This window comes from Scomber japonicus, chromosome 18 (genome assembly GCF_027409825.1).
Source record: "Scomber japonicus isolate fScoJap1 chromosome 18, fScoJap1.pri, whole genome shotgun sequence".
NCBI lineage: Eukaryota > Metazoa > Chordata > Actinopteri > Scombriformes > Scombridae > Scomber > Scomber japonicus.
Genome location: NC_070595.1, coordinates 21,802,343 through 21,825,795, shown reverse-complemented (window position 1 = coordinate 21,825,795; position 23,453 = coordinate 21,802,343). Strand labels below are relative to the sequence as shown.

Sequence of the window (23,453 nt, the reverse complement as noted above, 5' to 3'; positions counted from 1 at the left end):
ATGTGCGAGCTGTGGTGCATAATTAAAATTAATCACATACGATGGTATTTGCTAGAGTTTATTGTGAAATCCAGATGTGTTATAACTGTTTTTGTTTAAGGATGTGATACTTTAAATTATAATTCTCAGAATTTTATTTAAAGTAATTGCCATGACTAAAACACAGTAAAATAACAGACATTAAAATGAAACACTCTTTTCCATTTATCATTAAAAAAACAAATCTGCTATTTCTTTAATGCTTGAAAAACAATTTTGACACAGATATTTGTTGTAAGTGGCGTGAATGAACAGATGCCTTGAATAAAAAGAAAATGCTTGAAATTGTGCTATCATCAGCACATAATTCAGCACCTTGATTATAATGCTGTCTTAACCACTGTACATAATGTCACAATGGAAAAACCCATCCCACCCTCACCTCTTCAAGCCCAGTGAAGGCTTATTATCACTTTTTGTGAATAAACACTGAGCATGGGTAATGTTATTGTAGTGGAGCAGAGGCTTTTAGTCTTTTGTCAAGGACAAAGGAAACACTCCCTTCAGGCCCTCCAGCTCTCACACATTCTCAAGTGTTAAAACACGTTTTTCAACTCAATAATAATGTTGTCTGTAAATAAACACTTTTAAATATACAAAAATATATTTTAATAATTATATCACCAAAGTTGTAGTTTTGGTCCATAAAACCCTCCACAAAGCAATGGATGACATCAAGGTGGCTAAATCCAAACTTTTTTTTCAGTCTATTGAGCTACTTGTATTTAGGGTGATGAGTGTTTACTGTCCTCACGTGGTCACAAGGAGGAACTGCAACCAGTAAATTTGTCAAGTCCGTGCATACATGATGACAGAAACTGCAGCACAGTGATGTCTCATTCTATGAACAAATTGTTATTAAATATCCACCTTTTAATTGCTTTGCATGTATTTTATTATGTGTTTCTGTGTCACATGTTTAAAATAGTAGTCTTTTATATATTTAAGTATTTAATATTCTTTCTTTTTAAAGGTGACTTTGCAACATCTATCCAGGCTAACAGTTGTTGTATTAAATTGCTCCTCATCCTCCAAACCCTCTAATCTGTCAGCAGTAAACTCACTTTCCAAGTTACAAGGCCATTCTCAGCACACACTGACATCATGCTGGGGACCCTCTGCGCTCTCATGACTGCTCTAACATGTAAGGAGGCTGACTTACTGCAGCTTTGACCTCATGTTGGATTCATCAGTCTGTGTGTTTCTCTTGACTCTATGGAGTTTATTCCCTATCTTAATTCAAGAGCATATTAAATGGATTTGAGAGCAGTATTTATTGATTTCATGCTCAGATTTTGTGATATTTTCTCTCAAAACTCTGCTCTCGCGCTCAAATTTGCTCTGTGCATGCTCGCACTGTGTCCTCGCACTCGGTTACAACACTGCTCGCACAGATTTCCTGCGCTCAAACTCGAGTTCTTCCTCTCGCGCTCAGGGAATTTGTGCTCGCGGATCTCTGCTCTGCTCTCGGATGTTTTGTGGATCAAAGCTGTCAACCAATAGAAGACCGGCTAGTATTTGGGCTCCCAGACTTCAGAGACAAACATCAACAAGTCAAAGTGTCCCACTAAAGTATATTAGAGGAGCAGAATGAGCATTTCAAATCCGCTTCTCTGTTTCTGCTGTTTGTTTATTACACGTTTAGATGTTATTCACGAGCAAGGAACACATCACCAACGAGATACGTTTTAACAGATTTATTGACAGAATTTGAATGAATTGTGTATTCTTGATGCGGAACGATTCTTGATACAGTGATTCTTGATGCGGTGTGGGGAGGTCGGACGAAGGATCCGCCGCTGCGCCCGGGCAGTGACAAACCCCCAGGAACCTATGAGAGAGGAGAGACGAACAGAAGAGAGGGCGGGGGGGAGGGAAACTCGAAAGCGAGAGTGAACGAGGGGGAAGCTGTTAGGTCTGTTTATATAGGAGCCGGAAGGGGTGTAATTGGTGTGTGTTCCCGCTCCCGAAACTGCGCTTATCAAGCTTCGATTCACGAGCAAGGAACACATCACCAACGAGATACGTTTTAACAGATTTATTGACAGAATTTGAATGAATTGTGTATTCTTGATGCGGAACGATTCTTGATACAGTGATTCTTGATGCGGTGTGGGGAGGTCGGACGAAGGATCCGCCGCTGCGCCCGGGCAGTGACAAACCCCCAAAAAACCTCCAATTATTTGAGACGTGCTCGTGCGGATCTTAGATCGTTGAGTCTGAGCAGATATAGCTGTGATACGTTAATGACCGTTAATAGTGAGAGTCCAAGATACAAGCAAGACGGCACGGGTTGAAGTGTGATGGTGACACAGTGAATTCTGAGCATCCAAGGAAACTGAAGATGCTATATGGAATATGGAATATGAACTTCGCTTTGAGGGTCAGGGCGATGTGAGGAGTTTGGTATCCTCAGCGAATGGTGTGTAAGCAAGTGGACAGCAGATTGGCGGTAAGAGAAAGCCGTTTGGCTGGTTCTTGGCTGACGAGACCAGCGAGAAGTGACTTACTTGGGGATGGTTTATGGCTGGGCTGGGATTACCTGTGATTAGTTTGGAGAAAAACTAGTACCGCTGAGGTAGGATTTGATAGTAGGTGTTTTATGTTCATGGCAGAATGAGCATAGGTGATGTAGCAGATGACGGTGGTGAGATAGAACGAGGGGGAAATGATGTTGTGTCGGTCATGAAAGTGTTGGAACTTATTCCAAGCTGTCCAGTAGGAGGAGAGTGTAGAAGATAAGCTGTTAATATTGTAGTTTGGAATTCGAAGATCAGTAGTATTAAAGATGGATTTACAGATTGAAGTCAGTGCAGAATATGGAGGAACTGGAGTCGGCAGCGGTTTGGCGTGCAGAGCCAGTTTCTGAACTTCTGGAACATAAAATGAGAGTCAGCGATGGTATTATGGTTGCCTGGGACGTAGGCGGCACGGAGGATATTGGTTAGTGATGGAGTGCCACGTGAGCGACGCATGAATGGCGTGATTGAAAAGGAGTTGGAGCGACCTTGGTTAATGATTTCAACGACTGAGATTATCATAGTGTATAAGAATCGATTAACTAGACTATTCATGTCCCCATAGAACAGCGGTGGTTACTACGGGGGTAGATTTCGAAGAGGCGGAGGAAGCGACCTGGCTATTGTCCATGAGTTCTGGGGGCCATTCTGATGCTAACCATCTACCGTTGTAGAAACCCCCAAAATCAGCAGAAGGAGCGGCATCAGTGTAGCTGGATGTCAAGGGAGTTAGTCAGCTGATCATCATAAAAGAAGGAGATACCGTTCCGGCTAGAGAGGAGATGGAACCACAAGCGAAGCTTGGCGAGACAGGATTGGTTCCGTGACAAGGAAGACAGAAGCGACAGGACGATACGATAGAGCGTCGATAATGAAATAGTTATGGTGGTGAAATAGGACGACATATATATGTTACTTTGAACGTGTGACAGGGGCATTGATAATGAAATGGTAGAAGTGATGAGATAGGATGAAGTGTAGGTTACGTTAAACATGTGATTGGGGCGTTGATAATGAAATGGTCGAAGTGACGAGAGAGAACGACAGGTAGTTTACGTTAAACGTGTGAAAGGGGGGTGGTCTCAGCTGGCCATTTGGCGGAGAACGATGCATGGTTCTGTCTGATGAAGTTGCGGGAGTAGCACTTGGGGGCAATGACATCCCGGTGTCACTGCCCGGGAGAAATGAGCTGCAGGGGTCAGTGTAGTCAAATATGGGTTATCCTGGTACCTTGATGATGAGACAGCGGGGCGCTGGAAGCCCGGGGGCAGATGTTCCGGTTGATGCAGAGTGCTGGCAGCTCTCGGTGCCAGGAGCCTTGACTAGAGCAGGCTTCTGTGGCAACTAGAGCAGGATGTCCACGATAAAAGCTGCCTGCTGTCGAACTAGGCGAGCCAAGGTTGGGTTGAGTAAACGGCGGGGTCACTGACATCAAACATCCTGGCCGAATTGAAGTAATGCAGATGTAGTGAAGAACAGCAGGGGTCATTGGCATCCTGGTGCTGATGTTCTGGCCTAAGCCGAGTGCTGTGATTGGAATGAAGGGACGGCAAGGGTTGTAGGCATCCCGGTGCCCGATGTTCCCGTTGGAACGAAGTGCTGTGGTTGGACAAATAAACAGCATGGGTTGCAGGCATCCCGGTGCCTGATGTCTCTGTCTAAACAAGCGCTGTGCTGCTGTTGGATTTAAGGAAACAGCATGGGTCGTAGGCATCCCGGTGCCTGATGTCCCTGTCTAAACAAGCGCTGTGCTGCTGTTGGATTTAAGGAAACAGCATCGGTCGCAGGCATCTCGATGCCTGAAGTACACAACTAAGTGAAGTGCTGCTGTTGGATTTAGAAAACAGCATGGTCGCAGACATCCCGGTGCCTGATGTCCCTGTCTAAGCGAAGCGCTGGGGTCGTAGTGAGGAAACGCCATGGTTGCTGGTATCACTGTGCCCGATGTTCCCGTCTAAGCGGAACACTGGTTGGAGTTAGAAAACCACATGGGTCGCAGGCATCCCGGTGCCTGATGTCCCTGTCTAAATAAAGCGCTGTGGTCGTAGTGAGGAAATGGCATGGTTGCTGGTATCACTGTGTCTGATGTTCCGTCTAAGCGGTACACTGTGGCTCGAGTAAAGAAAACCGCATGGGTCGCAGGCATCCCGGTGCCTGATGTCCCTGTCTAAACGAAATGCTGTGGCTGGAGTAAAGAAAACCGCATAGGTCGCAGGCATCCCGGTGCCTGATGTAGACGACTAAGCGAAGTGCTGCTGTTGGATTTAGAAAACAGCATGGTCGCAGGCATCCCGGTGCCTGATGTCCCTGTCTAAACGAAGCGCTGCGGTCGTATTGAGGAAATGGCATGGTTGCTGGTATCACTGTGACTGATGTTCCGTCTAAACAGAACACTGTGGCTGGAGTAAAGAAAACCGCATGGGTCGCAGGCATCCCGGTGCCTGATGTCCCGGTCTAAACGAAATGCTGTGGCTGGAGTAAGAAACCGCATGGGTCGCAGGCATACCGGTGCATGATGTCCCTGTCTAAACGAAATGCTGTGGCTGGAGTAAGAAACCGCATGGGTCGCAGGCATCCCGGTGCCTGATGTCCCTGTCTAAATGAAATGCTGTGGCTGGAGTAAGAAATCGCATGGGTCGCAGGCATCCCGGTGCCTGATGTCCCTGTCTAAACGAAATGCTGTGGCTGGAGTAAGAAACCGCATGGGTTGCAGGCATCCCGGTGCCTGATGTCCCTGTCTAGGAGCGGCGCTGCGGTTGGAGTGAGGAGACGGCAGGGGGTTTATGACTCAGACAATATAGAATCAATTTCAGGTTGTGATAAATTGTGTTAGTAGCTTGCGATCCAGCTTTTAACGTGGACGATACAGAGTGATTTCGGTTAGTATTGTGATAACTGTGTTAGTAACGTGCAATACGATGCGTTTAATGGCAGATGATGCCTAAAATGACGATTGACTCGATATGCTGGCAACGTGCAACCTGGTGTTTATAATGTTCAAGCACGTGTAACGGTGTGCAATGGCAAAGTGACGTTAGAGTAGCAGCGCAAGAAGCTTCCAGCTGGTATATGGAAAAGACAATGTGGAAGTAACTTTAAATTAATTATGAATCTTTACTACAAAGTAGTGGAGATGGATAACGTATGATGCAGGACTGATGCCGTTGGTATAATGCCATAGACTGTATAGAAGAAATGGACGTAACAATGTGACGTCACCCACTGGTTTGTGGACTGCTGCTCGGGAGCCACTTTAATTTAATTTAATTTATTTATTTATATTTATAAATTAATTAATTTATTTATTTTCCTTCTTTTTCTTTTATGACACCAAAACGATAATACTGACAAGTCTGAGTAGAATGAGTAGCGCAATACTACCTGGCCCCTGCCGGGGGGCGCTGTGGCCGTGGGGCTACGGGGCTCTGTAACGTCACGCGTGCCGAACCGGGCGGTGATTGGCTTAGACGAAAACCCGGAAGGCGGGAGCGCCGGTTGCTGTTGTTGATGCTGAGTAAACGATGAAGCTTTAGTTTAATGTGGCTGAGGTTGATAGGGAATGCATCCTATGCAGGAATCGTTGGCAGTTCGGTCGCTGATGTCGGGGTCCGTTTGTGGATGTAAAGGCGGCCGGACGGAGAGTGCGAGTCCGGTGTGGTGGAGAGTTATCTGGACTGTTGAAGCGGTTGAGGAGGGGAGAGTTGAAGCTGCTGCTCCAGCGGCTGCTCCAGCGGCTTTGTGCGTTGCTTCCCTGGTTTTTGCCCTCGCTAGTGGAGGAGAGGAAGCCGGAGATCTACCGGGAGTGTCACATCAGTGTGGGTTGAAGAGCCTGCAAGGCCGGTATGTGCCTGCGAAGCCGGCATGTGCCCCGCGGGGCGCTCGGCTGCGGTCTGCTGCTGTGTGACGAGAGGAGAACCGGTTTCCCACGAATCTTCAGTCAAGTCGGACGGGTTGATCTGCAGTTCGTGATCCGTGGTGAGTTCACTCTTGGAGTAGTAATCGTAGCATTTGTTCAAGTTTTGTTGATGCGATGCGGGAAGTACGATCTGTTTCTGGGATGACCATGAAAGCTTGACTGAGACTGCCTGCACGTGAAACTCGAAAGCGAGAGTGAACGAGGGGGAAGCTGTTAGGTCTGTTTATATAGGAGCCGGAAGGGGTGTAATTGGTGTGTGTTCCCGCTCCCGAAACTGCGCTTATCAAGCTTCGAGAAAAGATGTGTCTGCATGCTTGTAATAAATGTTGCGACAGTTAGGTGGAGGTGTTGTATCAGCTTTGCAATTGCTAAAATTGATGAAGTCTAATTCAATAAAAAGCAAAATCATTTTGTCCAAAGAATATTTGTGTTGATTTTCTTCTCAAACCATTATGTACTGTCTTCCTTTCAGTAAAAAACAACAACAAAACATTTAATGAATTAAATGACACTAAATATGTGCATTTCCAATAAAAGCGCAACAGATTTCAGAACTTATCAATATTTTTCACCTGATTTGATACAATGAGTAGCAACTGAAACTAAATTTTCATCCTCTCTCTTTCTTTCTAGGATGTAGCTGAAGGCCTCCTTTCTTTATTTATAGCTCCAGGTAAATGAAGGGTTCAAGTCAGCTATCTGTAAAACCAGAAGCTCTTGTCTGAGAACTCACTGATGTTTTGATTATTATCGTTTGATCAGTTAAATGCCCCCAATTTGTGTGAATTATGGACTTATTTGCAGAGCCAGAGCTGATGTACTACAATACATAACTTTTGGTGACTTGTTAAAAATCTGCGAAGATTACTTTTCAACTCCAATTAACAAGCACATACGCAGCAAATATCATCAAATATACCTTGATCAATGAATTTCACTTTTACAGTGCTACAGTCATAACAACAACCCTATCCATTTAAGGTATGTATATAAGAGTTATATAGAATTATGAGAGATGTTGGTTATCTGTTTTTAAATATGACTTCTGTCATTTGATATGTTCATTAAATGGTACACAATATCTTCTTCTGTCTTGGCCCAGAATTCAACTGAGGATGATTACAAAAGATATTAACATAATGCATAATTTACCAAGTTGTCACCCAATTTTTATAAATTGAAATTAGTAATTTGGATAAAACAGTATAATCAGCAGATTTTCCTGGAAATAATTTATGCTTTAAGCAGGCACATACACTCTCAGTGCTAAACACACAATCAATTAATCCGGTATGTGTAAAAAATAATAATAAAAAAGTTTAGTCACAATTCAATGTTAGTTCATTATTACAAACAAAGTATAAAGAAACAGATGGGGTCATATTTAACCACACTAGGCAAGGAGGGTATAGTCCTAAAATAATTAATTGATAAACATTGTTTATTGCACTGTGTATTTCTTTTGTATCAACTCCATATTTGCTTTTTGCCCTGTAGCTATTTGATTAATGATTATAAAAATAAGCCAATCATTCATTAGTTTAAAAGAGAATTATGCGCTGTTATATAATCTCACCACATCAGATTTCATTTGGTTTTCACTTTAATAAAACACATGGACTTTTTTATTAAAATAATCAATGCAAGATAAAGCAGAGCTAAAACTAAACACTGTAACACTTTAACATCAGAACATCAGAATTTGTCATTTCTAAAACTTGTAAAAGTCAAACAGCACTAGCAGAAAAGATGCAGATAGTCACCTACTATTCTACAAAGCAGGAAGACTTGATGTTTTTCTCTGCACTGAAATATTGGCTTCTTTTTTTTTGCAATATAAACTGTGAAATGAAAAATAGTGACATAACCATTGATAGTTAACATATTTTACAAGTGGAATGTACTTACTGTGTTAAAATGTATGATCAGTTTAAACATTCTTACTTGTCATGATCAGCTTGGTTCCTTGTCCGAATACCATAGAGATTCAGTTTGTACACATGGCTGTCACTAATGAGGGGAGTGAAAGTGAAACATCCTGCTGAGACCAACTTTCACTGTCAACATCTCGTTCCCTTCATCAATGTGTTTATCATACAAAACACTGCTGGACTTGAGGATTGATTCTGGATTTTCTGTTGCATCATTTTGTATTCATGATGTTAAAAGTCCAAATATCATCAATGAATGAAGAAGGATGATGGTGGAAATGTTTTCCTTCATAAACGTATCAGTCAGACAATGCAGCAAAGTTGCATGGGTATTATTGAGTGCAGTGTGGTATAAAATTAATTTTGTGTTTAACTTAATTGTTCCAGAAAATCATATTCAAACATCAAATTTTAATGAAACTTTTAAAATAATCCAGAAGAAGTCTCTTAATATAGTGTACTCATCTGGCTGTTTATCATGCCCTATGTGAACTCTTGTACACTGTTGACATTGCTTGGTATCCCACAATTCTGCACTTGTTATTACATGTAATTATATTATATGAAATGAATATTTTTAAGAATAGACTGATAAACTGCTTTTTAGTCATCTTTACAGTCTGTCTCATGTAGCTACAGAGAGTAGCTATAAGTTGATGTGTGAGAGGATGTATTTAGAGCAAACAGCACAAACAGCAAAGAGGCAGGTGTTAAATGCAATGGACACTTTGACTTGTTGATGTTTTTAATATTGTATACAGCCTTGACGACATGGCTATTTTCCTGATCCCCATTATCCAGATTGTGTTACTGTGGCATCATCCTACCCATGGAAGCACTGCTGTAGGCTGTGTGAACCTATAAACACAGCCGTCAGTCCCACTACGACACAAGCAACACGCAGGTAAATGCTCCTGAATTGCACAGTTTCCCCTTCAGTATGCACCTTATGATTACTGGCTTTGTAGTTGAGGGAGCTCTTGAGGTCAGCATGGGAACTACAACTCCCACGTACGGAATCGGCTTATGTGACCCATTTTAGGTAATCGCTTGGTTTATGTAGCAGCCTTTCACGTTGTGACTTGGTCGTGTCCTGCCTCTGTGAGTAATACTGCAGACACTTTACATTATCTGTTTCCAACATCTGCTGCTGTGGAGGACACGCTGCTTGGTCTACAGGTTGGTAAACCACAACACCGTCTACAACCAATCCAAGTCTAGATTTTGATGCGGTTAACTCGTCTAGGACGGATTTAGTTCTGCAATAAGGACAGAGTCGACTGTATTTTAATCCCTGCGGTGTCACAATCTGAGTGATATACAGAACATTACATCTAGTTTTTGATGTGCTGATACTGTATTGAGTATCGTCATGATACTCTGTATTCTATGTCACTACATTTCAGATGGAAATATTTTACTTTTGTAAACTCTGATGGTGGAAGAAGTTCAGATCCTTTACTTAATTAAAGGTACCAGTATAGCAGTGTAAAAGTACTCTATTATAAGTAAAAGTCCTGCATGAAAATCCTACTTAAGTACATAAGTATAGCAGCAAATACAGTAAAAGTTCTGCAGTACAGGTATTGGTTTAATCTGAGGTATATTATTAGATGACATGAGTAGATTGGTTGGAAACCACTGGTTTCATCTTTAACAATGTGTTGTATTTTAAAAGCTTGTTATATTATCCATTGTGTCAATCTTTATCTGTAGTAAAGTCATGAAAGCTGTCAAATAAATGTAGTGGAGTAGAAAATACAACATTTCCATTACATCAAACATTTTACATTTCAGAGAAATGTAGTGGAGTGGAATTATAAAGTAGCATAAAATGGAAATACTGAAGTAAAGTAAAAGTACCTTAAAATTGTCCTTAAGTACTGTAGTTGAGTAAATATAGTTATTTATTTTCCTAGTTATTAACTTTCCACCACTGTATTTAATTGTTCACGGTATAATTGTACAATTCAAACTGCATTTAATATATTACATCTATGGCATTGATAGTTTGATGGGTCATGGATTACAACTCAAGGCTCTAAATTAAATTCATATTATGAGTAAAAACTGCCACAGGGGTCTTAATCCAGAAGCTCTAAATCATGCTGCAATAGCCTTTTTCCTCTTTTTGTGTTCTAAGACAGAACTATTTTTAGTATTAATGTCCGACAGCATTAACCCATGAGCTACTCTGAGGCATCCATATGCTAATATCAACATTCAATACAAACAATAATAATCACGCACTGATCTACAGTAGCTGCACAGTTTGAGTTGGGATTGAATTTAAATGATTATTATTTTATTATCATTTAGTGTGTCTTGAGAAAGAAACATTTGACATACATAATTTCACCTCGGACAGAGTTCACGTGTGCATGTTGGGCCTCTCATACCAATCACTAAGCTTGCTGTTGTAAGCAGATAAACATTCCAGGATACAAAAAATCAGATCAGAGCACATTAGAGCATATAATCCGGGCATTTTAAAGGACTCACTCATTTGCATGCATTGATCATTGGGGTAGAAACCCATTAATAAAAACTAATTAACTGAAAACACGATGATGACATAATGTTGTTTCATTTTAATTTCCCTGTTTACCATGTTGTTTGAACAGCCTGGATCACTGTAAGGCCTGAGGTCAGAGGTCAGAGAACCATGGGGACAAGGAGAGTGCTTGTGACTGGGTGCTCCTCTGGCATCGGCTTGGCTGTGGCTGTACGGCTGGCCAAAGATGAGCTCAGACGGTTCAAAGGTCAGCCATTCACTCTGCTCAACCATCATATGACCTTTTTTTTTCCAGATGATAGAAATAACTGCTGACAGTCTGTAAATTCATTTTTTTAATTTGGGGCAGTGGTTGCAACAATGAGGGATCTTGGAAAACGGGGAACATTGGAGAAAGCAGCTGGTGACTCCTTAAACAAAACACTGGAAATCAAACAGTTAGATGCCTGCTGTGAAGCCTCCATCAGAGAGTGTGTCAACAGCCTGCCAGACAGACGGGTGGATGTTCTTGGTCTGGTAGCTCTCTTTTACATTCTTCTATAAACATATCTGAAGTTCATTCTGGATTTCTACACAAACAAATATTGACGTAGAATACTCTGCTGTTGTAGTGAATAATGCAGGTATTGGCATGATTGGGCCGCTGGAGTGCCAGAGTATCGCCGACATGAAGGAGCTCTTTGACATAAACGTCTTTGGCCTTGCACGGATGGTGAAGGAAGTGTTGCCTGATATGAAGCGACGGCAGAGCGGCCATATTGTTGTGATGAGCAGCGTTATGGGAATACAGGGTGTGTATGTTTGTGTCAGTGAAATTACACAAGAAGTTAATTAAAAGAGAGGTTGCTAATAAGTTTCCTCATTTCTACACAGGGCTTCTGTTCAATGATGTCTACTCTGCCTCCAAATTTGCTGTGGAAGGATTTTGTGAAAGTCTGGCAGTGCAAGCACTCAAGTTTAACATCAAGTGATTACATGTCCTCAAAAATCAACTTAAACAACTTAATGCAGCCACCCATCCCACAAGTGCCCATGATCAAACTAAAACTTGAGTTATCAGTAAGGCCACAATGGTAAGATGTTTAAAACTTGTTGATTGTAATGGAACAGTGGTCCCATATGTTATCTCTATTATATTTCTATCACAAGGACAACTCTAGTGGAACCTGGCCCAGTGGTAACAGAGTTTGAAAGGAAAGTGTACGAGGATGCTAAGAACATGGATCTATCAGAGACGGATGAGGAGACTGCCAGAATCTTCCGTGAAATGTATCTGCCGTACTCTAAAAAAGTCTTCAACTCATTAGGCCAGACACCAGAGGAAGTGGCAGAGGCAAGTGATGACTTATGTGTTTTTATTCAAGTTTAACAGATAAAGAGTGAAAATGCATAATGAAGAAGCGCCAACCAGTGTTGAAATATTGTTGTTTTTATCATTCAGCAAACACTTAAGGTGATCACAGCCAGGGAGCCCCCTCTCCGCCACCAGACCAACCGCCTCTACATGCCCATGACTGCACTGAAGCATGCCGATCCAACAGGGCGTCTCCCTCTGGACACTTTCTATAAGATGATCTTTAAACATGACAAGGTGTTCAATGCTACTCTTGGAGTGCTGCGCTTGTTTCAGAAGAGGGTAGGGAAGAAATAAAGATTTGGCTGACAAGTTGCAGAGATTATACTTTTTAATCTCAAGGAGAAGGTACCACAGTGTAAAGTCCAACAGTAAATTGAGAGAGGTTCTTTTTCCTGAGCAGTAATGAACATGGCACAAGTGATAGGATATTATATGTATATCTGTAGACATAATTATAAATCCTTGTATGCTATATTTATACAATATTTCCTGCGGTGCAATTAATTTGTCTTGCTTGTGTATTTGTATGTGTTAATACTGTATAATAACACAAATGTTATATCCAAGCACTCTTCCATTTACTGTTACTCACTATAGGTTTCAATGATAATATGTTTTACACTTAACTTTAACAGCAAAATAAATAATACAAAAATTATTCTAACAAAGGTTTAATCTAATCAGCATAGTAAATACCACACTGTATATGATTTACCCAATTGGCAAACACACTAGCCAATAAACAAGCAAAAATAAATATATATTATAATGACAGAAGTTACAACTATATAATGAAATAACAAAAAAAACATAATAAATTAAGTATTGAATCATATTAAAAACATTATGCTTTTGGTCGTATTTTCATCGCAATAGCTTTCAAAGAATATTCATATCCTTTCCAAGACACCCAGTTAATTCCAATCCCGTAGATTGAACTGCCCCATAAGTACATCCCATTAGGGTTGGCACTGTGGCATTCACCATACCACCATCCACCCAGGTAGGTCTTAGCACAATTTGAAGAGTGAGTGTCCTGGTCTTTGTCAAATGTTGAGAACTTCTGACCATCATGCTCAGTCAGTGAAAGTCCTGAAAATAACAGAAAATCAATTGTTCCAATTTCTTGGGATGTTGCAAATGAAAGAAGAGATTTGCACTTCTGAATTACACTTACATTACTGATCATACAAGCACTGAAGCTACCATTTCTAAGACTCACCAGCTCCTCCATTTTTGAAGCCACTAAAGCTAAGCTTGTAGCCCTCCTGCTCTGGACCAACAGAAAATGAAGAGTAGTGGACATAAGCCTTTGCCCCCTCAAAGTCCTCCATTTCTATGCTCAGTTCGTAACTCTTCCTTTGAGTAAGGAGATGAATATTCTCCAGACCTGGCAGAGAACAAGGATAGAAAAAATACTTTTGAGGAATCATGCACAAAAGAGGTGATCTTCAGCATTAGCTTTGATTTCAGCAGAGCTGCAGAGCAAAAACGCTTAGTCTTACCAAGCCAGTATTCTCCAGATGCTTGTCCAAAACCAGTCTTGTACTGGTCCCATCCACGGTAAAAGTTAACGCTGCCATCCATTCTTCTCTGAATGACCTGGAGTGGAATCGGTTATTAAGGCTGTTGCTTAAATAAAATCAATCAGCAGCTGTATTCTTGTATTGGTATTCCAAACAGTCAGCTTTAAAGAAATACTTAATTAAATGTTGGGATTAAGTGAGGGATCTTCAAATCCAAAAAAAACTTTCTATATTTTTCACTTCTAATGCTCCTCAGTTGTTCATTTGCTGCATTTTGGCCCCTGGACACTGCGATAGGATTATGAAACATTTTGAAGGTCCAACACAAGGCAATGGAATATTTTAGTAGTCTACAAAACATTCAGTAGCAATGGCTGTGCGATAAAACAGAGTTTTAGTGTATTCAAATATTTGATAAATAATATTTAAACATACATACTGTCCATTTACCACTGTCAGGTTCACCCTCACAGCCCATGTCACAGTGGACCTGGACTGGAGAGATTGGTCCTGCTGGGTAAATACTGTACACTCCACTATGACCAAAACCTCTGTTATACAAGTCGTAGCAGTCTACTGGAAGAAACACCTGGGAGCAGGCTGCCACTGGGATCAGCAGGAAAACAACAATAAAATCCTATAATCAAACCACAAAAAGTACTCTGAGTATTTGAAATATTTCATTCTATATTGTGAATGTTTCATTATAATATTAAACATATTAAAATACTTGCATCAGTCACACCAAACTCACCATTGTTGCCCTGGTGTAGTAGTGAAAAAACCTTACAAATATCTGCAAGGAATATTTGAGACTGACTGGGTTTGATCTCTTGTGTGGTACATTTACAGAGACTTCTTACAACTTCTTAAACCTTGTTGATTCTTGGGACTGTAGCGTGACTTCTGGCAGCTGCTGGTCGCTAAAAATAAGATGAGAGATTTCAGTGTGGCCTTACTCTGAGAGAGGGGTGTGTACTAGAATGAGTACTAGACTATTTTAACCTCCTGTTTCCATCTGCTTTTTGAGCTTATGTTTACTAGTGTTAAATGTTTACAAGGCAACATAAGGCAACTTTGAATATAATATTTTAATAATATAATAGTTTAATACAATATTTCCACAAACTGAATTCAAAAGGTTATTAAAAATAAGTTACATAACTTTAAGAAACAGATTAGAAAGCTATTGAGTAATTAATCTCAAATAACTTTATTTTAAGAATTCATGTTTATAAATATGAGGATGTGAATTAACGAAATCATCCTTTAAAATATAAAACAACCACTGAATGAGGACACAAAAATGTAGTTCCCTTCTGGCTTTATTAAAAGTAACTTATTTTTACAACTTTTGACTGTAGAAAGAAAATTGTAGAAAGGTTTTATGTTCAATGATTTTGAACTACTTTTAAACAGGTATAGAAATGAATAATGATAGAAAATACCTATGACTGCTCTAATAACGTCCATAAACACCAATAAAATACCAGTCACAGCCTCAGCTGCAAATAATGCTAAATGAAGTACATTTTATTTTTGTCCTTTTTAGTACATAACAATCATTTTAGAAACATAACACTTCTCAAGCAAAGATCTACCCAGAACAAACATATTTACAAACAGAAGTTGGGAGGTTGAAATGTACAAAACACTTAGTGCGACCTGGTAAGGAAATTGAAAGACCAGTTACATATACAGTATATATATATATAAAAAAACAAAAACAAACAAAAAGCAGTTTTCCTTGTGAGTATAATCTTAACTGGGTTGTGAAAAACAACGTGTTTCCCAGGTCTGACAGAATAGTAGCTGATTCTATAGTGATCAGGCTAAAACAATGAATGAAAGACTCACGTCTATGATATAACTACGTGCAGTGTTGGGTCATCCCAAAAGTAGTAGCTAGGAGTGGTGGCCTACTCATTTCTGTTCATGACAAGATGAAAATGCAAAGGTTACTTTCTCAAAATTCTACTATTATCAATTTTATGCTGAAATGTCCATAGTACGTTAAGGGGAATTTCTATCCTACAGTCTCAGGTCCTGTGGGGATAAAAGTTTGTCAAACATTACACAAGGTGTTGGCAGAATCACTGGGAGTGTCATCCCAGACTTTTGTAAAAAGATAAAGGGTGCAGCACTACATAGTAGTGTTCTTTCCTTCAGTCTAACAATCATCTTAAGATGCAACTCCACGGCCCCTGGACTGACAGCTACTGTAGATGCAGGGGATCTGTCCCACTGCATGCCATTAAACACCTCCCTGAGGAGTGACAGGGCACAAGCAGTCACAGCCCAGCAGCCACACCCTCACAATGACAACTATTCCACCACAGGCAGAGATGAGGTGAGACTGTCAACCTCAACTGCCACAGATAGTTCAGGAATGTTTCCATTTAGGCCAGTCACAGACATGACGTTGGCACAACAAATTAAACTTCTACCTGTCTGTCATCTGGTTCTACTCTGTTTTGGATGCTGCTGAGAGGCACAGCTTCCAGGCTAAAAAAAGACAGGTAAAATGGAGGAATGTTTGTAGGGAAGACTGATATAAAATAGCAGCTGATAAGCATAGCTTAGTACATCCGAAGTGATGTTAAAAAAGTATCCATGTTTTCCAAAAATATACAGAGTATAAAACAAACAAAAAACAAAACATTAAACATAGTCTAAAAAGGGCAGTGACAGGCTGATTTTATAGGCAAAACAATTCTCTGTTTGAATCTGTTCCTTAAAGTGAATGAAAACAAGCTACAAGACTGAGGTCATCAGGGCTGTAGAAACAGTGAGAAGCTACAGCTGAATTGAGAGCATCACACCTAAATCTTAACTCTGCTCATTTCTTTTGAAAGGTAATAAGGAAAATGACCATGGATTAAATGCCACTCATATATCATAAATAACCATTGTAGTTAATAGTTGTATTTGACCCATACTTGCCCTATGACGCTAGTCACTTGAAGTGCTTCAGAGACACTCTTCTACATTCTTATTCATAATACTCATATGGAAAGTAACAAATTCTTTACCAGCTGTTGTTGGCCTAAATAAATATCAGTAAAGAGAGGTGGAAATTCCTCTTTCTGTCTGCTAACTGGTCTGAATGATAAATTATATTACTTTACCATCACTTGCCACACTGGCTAAATAGAAATATAGGTGGTCCGTATAAAATGGGAGGGGGTGGCAGAGAAACTAGGACAGAAAGAGGGTGAAAACACCTAAAAAAAAGCAATTCAGAGAGACAAAAACAATAAATAAAAATAAATGAATTCCCTTCAACATTTTACTTTTTCTCTTATCTACTTTTAAATGTTTGTTAGTTTTCAGGAGAGCATCCCAAAGTCTTTGAAATGAAAGACTTGGTTTTCTTCATATACTTTTTTTATAATAAAAAACAAGTCCATCTGTGACAGAATTACTTCATTAAATTGTCTGCTGTTTTTCAGACAACACACATTTCCCTTTACTTTTTTTTCTCTGCAAAATCACTAGCAGACGGTCCTCGTGATAAACATAGTCAATCCAAATCCAATGAAAATCTTGGAAACAGGCTGACACTTAAACACAGACAGGCCCAAGAGCCAGTCCACAAATTATTTTACCCCAGGTCCCTTTTCAAGCAGGGGTAATGGGATCTTCATGCAAACACCTGCATTTTGCCATTGGCCTCTGGGATTTGAGTAATTTGGGTCTGGGCAGAGCCAGCAACTGCTGGGCTGGGTGTTGAATCTGACCAATCAGAGACACAGTGAGGAGAGGGGCTGGACCATGGCTCGGGCGACTCTGGGGAAGGGGTTAGGTATGGGTGCTCACTGGGCAAATGGAGGTAATGTTTGGGTGTGGCATCTAGTGCGGATGAGTAGCTGTGCTGGGAGGGAGGTGTAGGATAGTCCTCTGTTCCTGCAGTGCTGCCACTAGGCTGGGAGGGAAGAGCCTGCGTAGGCTGGGCTGCTGGCGTGGCTGCCTGTGGGGGCTGAGCAGGAGGCTGGGACTGTGAGGGTTGCTGAGGCATCTGCTGCTGCTGGAAGAATGATGGTGGAGGCTGTGAGGTCTGGGGTGTTGGTGGGGTGGAGGTGCCCATGCGGGCCATGCTCTGCTGGCTGGTGATGGTGTGGTTGATGAGCTGCTGCTGCTGCTGTTGATGTTGTTGTTGCTGCTGCTGCTCAGCAATGGAGGGCAGCTTGACTGGGCTGATAGTAGGTGTGGAGGTAACAGGTGTGGGCTGCAGCATTGAATTGCGGTAGAGCTGCTGTTGATGCATCAGCATGTTCTGCTGCTGCATGGCTGGGCTCTGGGGGTGCATGCCTGCCTGGCTACTCTGCACCAGATTAACCACCTGACCACACTGGGAGGAGGGTTGCATCCGGCTGTGCCAGTCAAAGGGCACACTGACAGGACTGACCAGGCCCATGTTGAGCCCCATCTGGCCTGAACTCAGCACATAGCCATGGTTGACATCTGAAGCCATGGAGACACGTCCCTGCAAGGACATTCCTCCGGCTCCCAGGTCATTGAGCTGGGCTAGAGACACAGCAAAAGGGCCCCCTCCATCCAACATGCTACTATGTACCATCGGGGTATTTGGAACAGACATGGAGGAGTGGAAGAGCCCTGGTGACTGCATCGTCACAGGAGAAGTGGGGTTGGTGATATAACCAGCATTGCTAGCTCCTCCATGGGGTGAGTCCAGTGAGTCAACTGGGGACAGGGTAACTGAGCTTTCCAGTAAGGCACTCTGCATGTCCAAGGTCAGCTTTTTATTGCGGGCCTTGACTGACTCCTTCAGACTCGTAGCATGTTGGCCTCCCAGGCTAGAACCCTTGACTCCAGGCCGACGGTTCTTCTTGCCCTGTGGGGTGTTCTTCAGACTAGGCAGGAAGGCGCTGGGAGGGCACATAAGAGGAGATGGAGTGTGTCCCCCAGTGAGGTGAAGTCCAGCCCCTCCATGGCCCTGGGGACTTCTTACTGTGTTGTACTCATCAAGAAGCTGCACAATGTCGTGGTGCATACGCTCCTGAGCAATGTCCCTTGGCAATCTGTCCATATGGTCTGTAATCTCTCGGTTTGCAAAGTGAGCCAGCAGCACCTTCACAGCCTCACAGCTGCCCTCACGGGCTGCAAGAAACAGAGGAGTCTCCTCCTGAAAAGAAAAACAGGGCAACAAAACAAACATAGGCTGTGTGAGATACAAATATATCATTATTTAAGACAAGCTGATACAAACGTGTGGTTAAAACAGACCACTGACCTTGAGATCTTGCATATCTTTGTTTGCACCATTCTTCAGCAGGGCAACAGTGGCATCCACATTGTTAACGGCAGCAGCCCAGTGCAGTGCAGATTTACCTGAAAGAGATGACAAACACTAAGATTACACATCTATGGTTTCAGTGTATATTATTACAACATGACCATCTGCAATCAGGACACACACTAAAGTGAAAAATTACACACACTTACCCAATTCATCCACTGCATTGACATCAGCATGACATGTGATGAGTTCCTCTACCATTCCCTCTACCGCCAGCCGTGCAGCTAGGATCAGTGCAGTGGAACCATCATACATACGGGAGTCAAGATCTGTAGCCCGGTTTCGAATCAGAATCTAAGAAGATGGACAGATTGAGTTAAACATTATGATTTATACAATATATGTACTAAAATAAGTTATAGGCACTGCTACTAAAGATGCTTCTGGTGGCCAACAAACATGATGTTTGCTTGCTTACCTGGAAGACACCCTGTGCATCTGCAGCCACCGCAGCATGCAGCGGTGTACGTCCTGTGTTGTCCTGAGCGTTGGCATCTGCCCCGGCATCCAGAAGCCTCTTAGCAGCATCAGCACGAGCATAGCGAGCTGCCAGGTGGAGTGCTGTCTCACCAGTGCGGTCTGTTTGGGCAGCAAGGGATGCGCCCTGGTAGATGAGGTCAGAGATGATGTTTGCTGAACATTCTTCACTCTCCTCCTCCTCTGTGATCTCAGGCTCTAAGCCACCTCCACAGAATGATGCCAGCATCAGAGGTGTAAAACCATCTGGTAGAAGGTGAAAACAGACATGGGTGAGTTTAGTCTATTCAAGTGCTCAACATTATAGATCACACAAAAAGGAAGAAGCACAAATGTGCAAATGGCAAATTCAATCTTAAAACTTTGATGATGTCATTCCTAACCTGGGCCTCGGACATTAACATCCATGCAGTCGCTTTCAAACTCTCCTTGAGGGGGGGTGAGGGCCATGGTGGGAGGCACACGGATGTCTGCGGCTGCCAGGTGATGCTGTGTCCACTGCCTGCTGTCCACTGCATCTTCACTGTCTGAGAGCATACTTGGCTCCTCAACCTGAACTCAGAAAACAATAAAAGTCAGTTTCAATACTTACTTCAAGTGCAAGCTAAAATGCTGTTGTACATTTTACATATACATTTGTAAACACGAAAAAAGCTTTTCAACTGACCTTCAGCCTTTTTGCTTCTGGGCAGTCTGAATCCATCCACTGGTCACTGTGATCTCCAAGGAGAGACTCTTCCACTGTTTTTGGCATGTGTCTGTTTACAAATAAACAGGTTAAACAATGTAAGCACTAGAAATCAACTTCAATTTCCCTGAAGCAATGTCTGAGCACACTGCTAAAATCCAGTCTCAACTAAATTAGCCTTAAAAGTTGCACGCAAATAACTTACTTCATTCCCAGAGCATCCTGGCCCACAGGTTCCCTGCGATTCTTGTTGCTGCTAGGTTCCTTCTTGAGGAAGAAGCCCTCAGGGAACCAAAGAGTGCTGTGCTCTCTCTTTCTACGGGCAATCAACATTCCTATCACAAGGATAACCAAAAGGAAAAGAGAAGCTATCCCCACCAGCATCAGTTTGCCCCATTGAGGTATGGGGTCATTCATTGGGGGGATCTTTTCACCTGTAGTGAGAAGACAAAGAAGTAATTAGACATTTGTGCCTCATTAGTCTTGCCAGTCCTTTTTGTGTTCTTTAAGTATCCCTACTCACCACGGACTTCTTTGATGGGGTATGGGAAGCGGAGCATTTCAACAGCTGACAGGGCTCCCAGGTAATCTGCAGCACTGTCTGCTGTAGGGAAACAGTCCTCAGCGCACAGACGGTTGTCTATTTCCAGGTACACTTTGGAGCTACAGGAATAAAGGAGAAGCAAGTGTTTATAGTGTAATGCAACAACCTATGAGACAAAATCTCAGCTTTTATGTTAACTGTATTTCTGACTGACCCGATAACCTCCTGCTGAGGCTGCAGCTCCCGCTTAAGTCGTGCCTCATGGCGGGTGTACGGAAGTATCATGGCTTCTCCATTCTGGTCCAGTCGGAAGCGCAGCGTTGTGTGTAGGATTGCACTTAACTTCTGCAGAAAAGCTGTGCTACTGCGGAGAAGCTCCTCTGGTGGCAGTAGGACTACAAGAACCAAGACACCATCAGCAAGGGATTCTGGAACCTTCTTTGCACAGTCCAAGCCATCCCAGCCACACTCCTCTGTGTTGCAGCCCTGGTCACACTTATCATCAGCGTAGTGGTCGATACAGTAGGTTTCATATATTGGACTAAAGAAGACATAAACAGAGGAATTAGTTCAAATTTCTGAAATCAGTACAGTAAGAAAACTAAGGGGAATTCTGTGAACAGTGAAAGTAAACTCACTTGCAGACTTTCTCTTTGTTTTTGCAGTCAAAGTTGTCATACAGACAGTCAGGATTGTTGCAGGCCTCATCACACTGGCTGTTATTGAAGACACGCCAGCAGTGAGGGTCTGTGCAACGAGCCCAAGGGTTGGCAGCCAGAGAACAGTCGCCTCCATCCCAGCGGCAAGGGAATGTGTTGCATTCCTTATCACAAAAACCATCATTGGCTTTGCCATGACAGTCTGCTAAAGGACACGAGGGTAATGGGGGCTGCTCACATCGTTTACCCGTCCAGCCATTGAGACACTGGCACTGGAAGAATGGGAAGCTGGTCTCTTCAGTGCACAACCCTCCGTTTCGGCAGGGCTGGGAGGAGCACCCTTCATTACTGCGGTGCTGACACTGGGGCCCACCATAACCTGGCAGGCAGGAGCAGCGTGCCCCTCGTGTGGTAAGTGCACAGCTACCTCCATTGTAGCAGGACAGCTCCCGACAAGACATGCTTCTTTCACAATTGGGCCCAGTATAACCCTGATGATGGACATAATTTATGCATTAATATTGTGAACATTCAATAAGAAAAACAAGAATATCTGTGATGCCCAATTTATTAAAACCCTTTATGTCAATGTGCACTCACAAGCTGACACGTGCAGGTGTATCCCAGTGCTGAGTTGGATACAGAACAGGCTCCTCCATTCTGACAAGGCTGAGATTCACACACACTGAACCTACTCTGACACCTCCGACCTAAAAAACAACATATTCATGGTAAAGCAATGCAGTCAGTGTTTTTTAAAAAGGAAATGCACATTGAGAGGCCAAAGGGGAGCCTCTAGTTGTCTAACCTGTGAAGCCTGGCTTGCAGACACATTGGTAGTCATTGGGCAACTGGATGCAGTCAAGACTGTTGGAGGGATTGCAGGGGTTAGAGAGACATTCATTTATGTCTCCCTCACATCTCTCTCCTGTGAATCCAGGGGGGCAATTGCAGCGGTATCCACCCACTCTGTCCACACAGGTACCATTATTCCGGCACTTAAGAGGAGCACTGCGCATCCTCAGGGGTGGAGCACAGTCATCTTCATTGATCTCACAGAGAACACCTTTAAAAGGGAGATGATTATTAAATACTATTATAAAATAATGTAATCTCTTTAATCATTTAAATGACTTTCACTTGAATATATGCTTGCATACCCAGTGTGCCAGGGGGACAGGAGCAGATGTAATGTCCCACCAGATCAATGCAAGAACCTCCGTTTTGGCAAGGATGAGATTGGCACTCATTAATCTCTATCTCACAGTTCTGTCCCGTATAGCCTGGCATACACTGTAATAAGATGCAGATGATAATTAGTTTATCTCCACATTTGTGACAAAACCATGTGCAAACAGTGACTTTGCTGAAATATGACAGTGAGGCACATAATATTGACCAAGCTATGGACTCACTTCACAGTGGTAACCTCCCACATATCCCCTGCAGGTGGCGCCATTGCGGCAGGGTTTGTCTTCACAGCGATCCACTTGACTTTCGCAATAGCTACCAGTGTAGTCAGCAGGACATTTACAGTAGTGGGTATTCCCAGTGTTGACACAGTGACCACCGTGGTGGCATAGCTCATCTGTCTGGAGCCCTGGTTAGAAAGATTTAGGAGGCAATTAATTACATAGTTACAACACAAACACAGACTGAGATTTGATATGTCATCCTGTACAGAACATAGAAATACCTCTCTGGCGAGCAGCTGTCTCACAGGAAACCCTAGGGATGTCACAGTAACGTCCAGACCAGCCATTAGTACAATCACAGATGAAGGAAGCATCCTTTTGACGACAGCGACCTCCATTTTGACAGGGAGAGGAACGTCTGCACCAATCGACTGGTGTCTAGGTAGGAAAGAGTCAAAAGTAAAAACTGTCAGCATTTATTGGTCTAAAAATATAGGTTATGAAGACTCAAGGCTTTTAAAATAACTTCCAAGGGTGCCAAAGTGTG

At 42.3% G+C, this 23,453-nt stretch overlaps 3 protein-coding genes across 3 annotated transcripts in view; 1 reads left to right on the top strand and 2 right to left on the bottom strand.

The window, feature by feature from the left end:
- Positions 1–9,495: 9,495 nt before the first annotated feature.
- zmp:0000001048 (retinol dehydrogenase 8) lies at positions 9,496–13,079 on the top strand. Its single transcript, XM_053339228.1, has 7 exons — positions 9,496–9,584; positions 11,030–11,167; positions 11,270–11,431; positions 11,532–11,711; positions 11,794–11,887; positions 12,070–12,253; positions 12,362–13,079. The coding sequence occupies exons 2-7, from the start codon at positions 11,071–11,073 to the stop codon at positions 12,569–12,571; spliced, it is 927 nt and encodes a 308-aa protein (XP_053195203.1). The 5' UTR covers positions 9,496–9,584; positions 11,030–11,070; the 3' UTR covers positions 12,572–13,079.
- A 42-nt stretch (positions 13,080–13,121) lies between these two features.
- Positions 13,122–14,560, bottom strand: LOC128379282 (microfibril-associated glycoprotein 4-like). Its single transcript, XM_053338906.1, has 5 exons — positions 14,549–14,560; positions 14,243–14,440; positions 13,783–13,879; positions 13,500–13,667; positions 13,122–13,369 (listed from the first exon to the last, which is right to left on the bottom strand). The coding sequence occupies exons 1-5, from the start codon at positions 14,558–14,560 to the stop codon at positions 13,122–13,124; spliced, it is 723 nt and encodes a 240-aa protein (XP_053194881.1).
- Positions 14,561–15,315: 755 nt separating this feature from the next.
- notch3 (notch receptor 3) overlaps positions 15,316–23,453 on the bottom strand; it is a 29,668-nt gene continuing 21,530 nt past the window's right edge. The window contains exons 19-33 of the mRNA XM_053339151.1: positions 23,188–23,344; positions 22,907–23,091; positions 22,652–22,784; positions 22,300–22,557; positions 22,092–22,201; positions 21,471–21,982; positions 21,047–21,373; positions 20,812–20,951; positions 20,494–20,722; positions 20,268–20,358; positions 19,984–20,152; positions 19,542–19,846; positions 19,270–19,417; positions 19,058–19,155; positions 15,316–18,949 (exon numbers count right to left, since the gene is read on the bottom strand). Coding sequence (XP_053195126.1) covers positions 17,447–18,949; positions 19,058–19,155; positions 19,270–19,417; positions 19,542–19,846; positions 19,984–20,152; positions 20,268–20,358; positions 20,494–20,722; positions 20,812–20,951; positions 21,047–21,373; positions 21,471–21,982; positions 22,092–22,201; positions 22,300–22,557; positions 22,652–22,784; positions 22,907–23,091; positions 23,188–23,344 — 4,365 coding nt within the window. The 3' untranslated portion in view covers positions 15,316–17,446. The remainder of the gene's footprint in view (positions 18,950–19,057; positions 19,156–19,269; positions 19,418–19,541; positions 19,847–19,983; positions 20,153–20,267; positions 20,359–20,493; positions 20,723–20,811; positions 20,952–21,046; positions 21,374–21,470; positions 21,983–22,091; positions 22,202–22,299; positions 22,558–22,651; positions 22,785–22,906; positions 23,092–23,187; positions 23,345–23,453) is intronic.